Raw genomic sequence first — 7,893 nt, forward strand, 5'->3', positions numbered from 1 at the left:
TATATGTGCAGTGCAGGCCATAGAATCAACTAATTTCTGACAAACTCAACAAACTTAAGCTACGATCTGTTTGTACACCCTATAAACAAGTACACTCACAGAGCCAACCATAAAACAAACATATTAAAGTATTCCAGTAGCCAACCTGTACACCATATCGTAGGTTGAGCCCATCCCCAACAAGATTTGGCACAACAGAACTTCCCACACCACCAACATAATCCTTGTATAATTGACCTAGGATTGGTGGTTTAGCATTACGGCTACGGCCATATCGTTCCGTAACAGAGCAAGTATGTTCACGACAATATCTGCGAATATGAAACACCGGCGAATCACCCATGGTTGAAGCCCGTATTCTCCATTTACAACCTTTTACCCAACACTCAACGATTAACAAAACGGGCGTTGAATATCGAACATTGTAATCATATTTATCTAATACACTCAGCACCCTCAACCTTGCCACCAACGTTTCTTTGCTATCAAACTTATCCCCCACAGCAATATCACCACCTCCGTTTTCTATTTTGCGAACCTCCTTCTCAATTGCATCAGCTGCAGAGTTAGTCTTGCGGGTACGGTTATTTGATTCTGTGTTACACACATTTTCCTCTATACAAGACCCACCCCCAGGTCCGTCGTCCAATGATTCCTCTGCTTCATCCGGGGCGAAGTTGGAGTACAGCAGATAGTCTTCATCCCCTGAACTTGCACCATCGCTGTCGTCACAGTAATCAAATCTACTGTTGTCCTCGTCATCTGCTTCATCTTCATCTAGATCATTTCCTACATTATCTTCACCGTCTTCCTTCCGACTCTCGTACTCATCATCTTTCTCTCCCATTTCCTCTGCCACGCCTACGAAATCATCTACAACGACTTCAGGGGTCTTGGGTGTTGGTTCTGGGGTTTTCGGTTTAACTTTCTCGAACAAGGTTTCACCAGATTTAGCTTCGATCTCAACGCATAGCCGGATGAGTTCACTCCTATGCTGTTTGAGAAAGTTTTGAAACTGCCGACCATTCGAAACAATCACCGGTGGCATATAACATCCGCTTTTTTTATATCTATCTAACATATAGCTCAACTTTATCGCGGAAGTTCTTTCACAGAAACCAAAGTCATCGTACACCATAGCAGTAAAGTCTTCAAACTTTGTTTCTTTATCGGCAACTATAATCCTGCACCCTTTCCTAGTATCAACATCAAACAACCAGCGCTTTTTGTCTACCCTCCACCTCCCACACGCCAATACGATATCTTGCTCTTCCATGGATGAACCGAGATCAAAGATTAAAGAAACTGAGTAGGAAAAAGACGTTTGCTCCGGCAGACAAACAGAACACGATTGATGAATCTGCTACAAACTTTATTACATGAACACCATAGATCGGAAGAACAGTAAAGGTGTTTAGATCTTCTTCCAATAAGTCTATCGCAACGCTCGACTGTCTTTGCCAGCTCAAACAAATTCGTGTTATTCTGGTAAGACTTTACAGCTGTCAATCTTGCTTACTAAATCTACCACGGACAAGAAGCCTACCACAACACTACAAAAACTATTTCAAAAAACAAACAAAGTATACCAAAAATATCTGTAAGGAGAGAAGGCTGTCGCATAAATCTATCGCAACAGGCCATTAGTCTACCATAAATATCTTCCCACCCTGTTACGTTTGCCGCTACACGCGCATAAAACAAAAGTCTATCATCAAAGGAAAATTTCTCTACCAACTTAATCTAACGAATCGATTTCATGTACGTCGACCGATAAGTGTACCAACACTACAACTAAGTGTATCATCTACAGTGACCGATAAGTGTACCAAGACTACAACTAAGTGTACCAAAAATATCTGACGTACACCTTTAATCAGTGCACGTGTATAAATCTACCATCAAAGGATCAGTAGACTTAGTCCCAACTTCCAATGTTTTTTTTTTCTAATGGCATTAGCCGTAATTACTTTTTTCTCAACACTAGTTTCAGGGGTAATATAGGTACAATGTGTTAGTCTAGTAATTACAAACAATTGTATGTTACTTTTGTAATAAAGAAGTTTTTATGCAATATTCTAGTAACTCACCCTATTTTTAAAATATGACATAACATTAACATTAATTCAGCATTAATTATTACTGAATACCTGGTCCGTCTAACCGAGTTTTCTAAATTTTTGCTTTCTAATTTTATAATTATATATAACTGGACTTATTTTAAGCCCATGAAAAAGGAGCTAAAATTCAATAGATGTCACGCACAATATCGGTAAAGATGAGATACATTACATTAGGCAATAGCCAATATGCAAAATAAAAAGTAAGATCGAAAGCATAAAGAAAAACATAACAACAACATTACGAAGTGTTATCTCCGTTATAGAGTCATTTACATCAAAGGAACATAAACAACAACATAATGTAGTATTTATTACAATATGCATGGGAGAAAAGAACATACTCACAATATCAAACCAGAATTTTGAAGTTTCTCTTGAATGATCATGTCTATTTTGTTCTCCATGCCAGGAGTCAAGTAATTCTTCCAATCACCGACTTCTCCTTTACGGAAAAATGTTTTGTTATCTCTACCATTGTATAATTTTCCGGTCTTGTTGATCTCCAAACTGCTCAGATTACGTAGAGAGCAAAGGTCTATAATCTCATCCATCGATCCACTCTCTTCTTCTTCCTTAGTAAAAGGACAACCTAAGAAATCAGCAAGTCTCTTGATCTGCTCACGAGGTTCTGCTTTCATCTCCTCATACTTCATAAAAAGCACATGATTGGGATCTTCTAAGCTTCCTCTCCAGTAGCTTAAGACTTGATCCCAAAAAGGTCCAAAAAGGCTGACTCCCCTACAAAAAGACTCAAACGTATCCTCGAAACTACTTATTACTTCATCGTTAATTTGTTTCTTACAAAAGAAGTGCCAATATGAAACCAAAGTGTCTTTCACGTTCCTGCACATATACACAATTTTACAAGTGGAATCTTTGAGACCTTCTTGCAGCGCATGTAACGGCATGTGTGTCGAAAACAGCCTTGGAGACGATGAGTACTTGGTTAGGTCCGGTTTTTCGCTATAGTAATAGAGATTCATCTCAAGATAGGGTACAAGAACGTGCGGGTTATCAGAAAGAAGAGGATGATGATGATGATCATGAAGAGAAGAGTATTTTGATCTATGAAGGAGTGCGAATGTAAGTGCTTTGAGCCAAGTCGTACCACATTTAGGGAACGAAGCAACGATGACATCGGTGTCTTGAGGCTTGAAGTTTTTTTGGAAACTGAGGACAGCTTGTAGAGCATGGTGAGTATACCAACATCCTTGGTACTTAGAAACATCTTTTCCACTGGAATCTTTGTCTGAAGGAAGTGAAGAGATGAGAGTCTTTATTTCTTCGTTTAACTCTTCATTTCTCAAGTTCACCGAAATCTTTTGCTCATCCATTACAAACGTGTTTTGATATTCTAAAGCGAATAATAATGAAGCTAGCTAGTAATATTTGTTAATCAATCATGGTGGTTGGTAGGATTTGTTGTGGTAGTTAGGATTTTTTTGGCTTGGTTGGTTGTAGTTTTGGAGTTTTCCCACAATCATATTTTGATCTAAATCCACATCAGCCATACATATTTTCAAGTCTATACCGCCTATTTCTGTTTTCTTCCTTTTTGGGCTGTAGAAACATGAAAACATACTACCATAACTTTTGGGTTGTGGGTTTGACNAAAAAAAAAAAAAAAAAAAAAAACTTTTGGGTTGTGGAAATTAATATTTATTTATTTATAAAAATTTTATTTAAAAACAATCTCACAAGTAACCTAACTCAAAAACTATATGTTAAACATTAGGAGCCATCAGGCTAAAATAAAATTGGGTTTAATGGGTTTCAGCTTAAGCCCAACATTGTAGGAACTAAACTTCTACTTAGGAGTCAATTGATATCCTGTATATGGTTTCGTCTAATAAAAGTATCAAACTTAATTAAAGAGTAACGGGGGTGTATTGAAACAATGATTTTGAAGGATTTTATGAGATTTAAGAAATTTGGAATTTTGATAGATTTTAGGGAAGTTGATATGATTTATGGTAAAATTCTTTCAAATCCCACCTAAAACTATGAGATTTGGATTTTTGTATTTTTAACTAAACAAATCCTTTTAAATCCTCCAGAATCCCTAAAACTTATTAAAATCCAAATCCATAAACTGTTTTGAATAACACTGGATTTAAAAGTATATTTTAAAATCATCAGTTCAATAACAGTGGATTTCAGGAGATTTTTTAAAATCCATGATTGAATAACATATGATTTGTAACTTTTACACAAATCACTTAAAATGTCAAGTTGAATACACCATCTAGCTATCAACCTGCACATAGTGCGGGTTAAATTGATTGAAATAAAATATTATATTAAAATTATTATTTGAGATTTAAAATTCATTATGTAAAACAAAATATGTAAGTAAGGTTTATTTTTCGGTTATTCAAATTTGCGTTTATTTTTTGTAAAATACGTTTCACCCGTAAAATATTTGAACTTGGAAAAGAATTTAAGTTGGTGTAATAAGTTTTGATATCTTTTTGTGTTTCTAAAAACTCTAATATTCAATAATAATTATATTGTTTGATATGAACAATTAAATTCTTTAATGGTTCTAAATATAAAAAAAAAAGTAAAAATAATTATTTTACGGGTTAAATCTAATAATTGGAGTATTTATAATATAATTTAATCCGCAGTATCTATCTTAACATTTTTGAAGTACATTTTTGTACCGTCCTCTCTTATCTTTATATCCAAACAAGTCCCAACTAAATTCTCTACAATCCTTACAAGCAAATACAATCATTTCCTTATTTGATAATATTAATTTCCTAAAATCTATCTACCTAATTTAAAGTAATATGTTATATTAAAATAAAATTCTTCTTTCACTTTTATTTAATCTTATATTTAATTATTTGAATTACTATTTAATACATAAAATTAATAAAATTTTAGATTTTTTTTTAGCATATGATGTGATTTGAATTTTTATAAACGTATATATATTTTAAAAACTGTTTTAGGATTTTTGTAACCAAACAAGTATTTCCAGATATATATTATTTTACATTTGAGTTATTTTAATATATAATGAATATTTACAATTAAAAGTTAAAATAACACACAATGAAATGATATTGTGCGAATGATTTGGATCAATATGAATATAAATTTAATTATCATTAATATTGTGTTACCAGATAATTTATCATTTCATTATTTTGCTAATATTATCAATATTATAATATTAGATATATTAAAATTGAGTAATTTATGATAATGTAGAGAACAAATTATTTTGCGGTAAACTGTGGTTTAAATCCTATAATTAATAGTCAAATACAATTATATAATCTTACACTAAACAAAACTAACACATAAATATAACTTAAATTTTGATCTATTTGTTATAAATATTTGACTGTTAATTTCTTCAGAATGCACAGGGTTATTGATTTATAAAACAAACAAAAAAATAAAAGAAATGGACTTGTGGTGTACCACGGGGTAAATCCTAGTACTGCATAATAAATTTTACGGATATAATTATTTCACGGGTTAAATCTAAAAAATATTAAACATAAGGGTTAAATTTAAAAACACTAAAATTTTAAAAATATAATAATGTAAGAATCATTCTTTCACGGGTTAAATCTAAAAGTACTAAGAATTTAAATTTTAATAACTAAAATTTGATATGGTTAAATAATAACATTATTATAAATAAAACTAAATAATTGTTCTGTCGTGTCTGCCATATACAACTAGTCCAGTTTTAGAAATAACGATTACAATTATACAATCTTAAACACTAAACAAAAGAAACAAAATTAACAAATAAATATAATTTTATAAAATTTAGTTTTTTTGTTATAAAATTATTATCATGCGGTGTACCGCGAGTTAAAATCTAGTCTATATTAACATTCTTGAATTACATTTTGTGTTATGCCCTTTTAGTTTTGCTTATTTAAAAATTTATTTATAACATTAATCCCTAAAATATTTCCAAAAATAGCATTACTTCAGATTTTGTTTCCTAAATATTTTACATTACATTCCAACTATAAAAAATTACAGCAATATCAATATGGAAACAGAAACTATGATATATTTAATCACACCTTCTATTGTGTTTTGAAGATCTCTGAATCATTTGCAAACAAATAAAACAATAATTTGATTCCCATTTTGTTTTCCAATACGTGTGAGCTTTGATTCTTAACGTAAGAAGAACTTCAATTCACATTTATTTAAATATTATCATTAATATATTTAAACTTATAAAATTTTAAAATATTACGAATATGTAAAATTAAAACAGTTTAAAATATAATATGGTTATATAATAGATGAGTTATAAAGAGGACATGTTAGAATTAGTAAAATATCATTAAATTTGTGCTAACAAGGGCTAAATCCTTATTTTATTATTTTCTAATACTATTAATATTAAAATATTTGACATATAAAATCAAGTTGATTTCACTAAGATTGTGTAAAATAATTAAATCATTAGGAACAATGTGACTTAATCATAGCGTATAAATAAATCATTAGGAACAAAGCTGATGTGTCGCTCTCACATAGCTCTTGTACTTTTTTTTAATAAATATTAAATACCTTTACATCTCATTATATACATAAATATAAGGCAATGTTCTTTTCTATTAGTTTTTAAAAATCAAAGATTTAATCAGCAATTAAAATCCAGAAATATATTTAATTATCAATTTCATAACATATTTAATTATTAGAAGTAAATTATATTTCACGAAAAATAAAAAAATTATTTATTTATTTATCACTTTAAAACATTTTTCTCATTGCATTTTTTTAATTTAGGATTAGATTAAATTAAACCGATTAATCTAAAAAATATTGTTTCATCTATTTAATGGTATAGTGATGTAGACAATAATGTGAAACATAAAATATGTGAATCTGATTTTTAGAAGGAAAAAATATTGTGTATTTTTTGCATATGTTATTAAGTGTAATAAATTTATAAATCTATAAATTGTTTTAGGAAATAAACCAAATTGGTAGACAATATAAATTGTTTTAGGAAATAAACCAAATTGGTAGGCATTTTGATTTTGTCTTTCTGTGCAATTTTTTAGAGATTAACTTTATAAATAAATATAAATAAAAGGGTAGAACATCAAATGTACTTCAAAAATGTTAATATAGATTACAAACAAAGTTTTCTTCCCTTTGATCTGTTTAACGAAGAGCACCGTTTTGGCTTTGTTTATGACGCGCAACTCTCACCAGGGTCTTTTGGCATAACACAAGCTACCTTTGTCTTGTATTCCAATATTTCGGGAGGTTATGGGAGAAACAGAGAGAACGATACTAGGGTTCCTACAAAACAGTTCGCAGATCCCTGATTCTGGTCAATTCTCTTCCGACCACAACCTTGATCATGATCAAGTCAAGAACGTCATCAAAAGGCTCCAGGCTTTTCGTTACATCGATGCTCAGGTACGTCGGCGTTATCGTAATCTTAGAGATCTTGTATCCGTCTCGATGCGGACGAAGGAGAGAACGTACATGGTTCTCTATCATAATTAAAGAAGGGACAATTGCATTTTTAGTACCTTTATTTGCATTTAAAAGAGAACGTAGATCTTATATTCGTTTTTCAAGAAACATAACCACTAAGGGTGCTGAAATTACAGTTGACCCCCTCACGACCAAACAAAAAACAGAAGCCAAAATGACAGATTTAACCCGATGAAGTCTGCAATAGATATCTTTAAACTTGATTTCAAACTGACGTAAAAAGGGAGACTTCAAAGTAAGTCTCCTTTTTAATTATAGGTTAAAT

At 31.1% G+C, this 7,893-nt stretch overlaps 2 protein-coding genes across 2 annotated transcripts in view; one reads left to right on the forward strand and one right to left on the reverse strand.

Moving 5' to 3' along the window:
- Window positions 1-2,267: 2,267 nt before the first annotated feature.
- LOC104773794 (cytosolic sulfotransferase 5-like) lies at window positions 2,268-3,469 on the reverse strand. The gene has a single exon (XM_010498446.1). The coding sequence runs from the start codon at window positions 3,455-3,457 to the stop codon at window positions 2,465-2,467; it is 993 nt and encodes a 330-aa protein (XP_010496748.1). The 5' UTR covers window positions 3,458-3,469; the 3' UTR covers window positions 2,268-2,464.
- Window positions 3,470-7,394: 3,925 nt separating this feature from the next.
- LOC104773800 (phenylalanine--tRNA ligase alpha subunit, cytoplasmic-like) overlaps window positions 7,395-7,893 on the forward strand; it is an 8,013-nt gene continuing 7,514 nt past the window's right edge. The window contains exon 1 of the mRNA XM_019242747.1: window positions 7,395-7,547. Within this exon, the coding sequence (XP_019098292.1) occupies window positions 7,395-7,547 (153 nt within the window). The remainder of the gene's footprint in view (window positions 7,548-7,893) is intronic.

Source organism: Camelina sativa, unplaced genomic scaffold, assembly GCF_000633955.1.
Source record: "Camelina sativa cultivar DH55 unplaced genomic scaffold, Cs unpScaffold00645, whole genome shotgun sequence".
Lineage (NCBI taxonomy): Eukaryota > Viridiplantae > Streptophyta > Magnoliopsida > Brassicales > Brassicaceae > Camelina > Camelina sativa.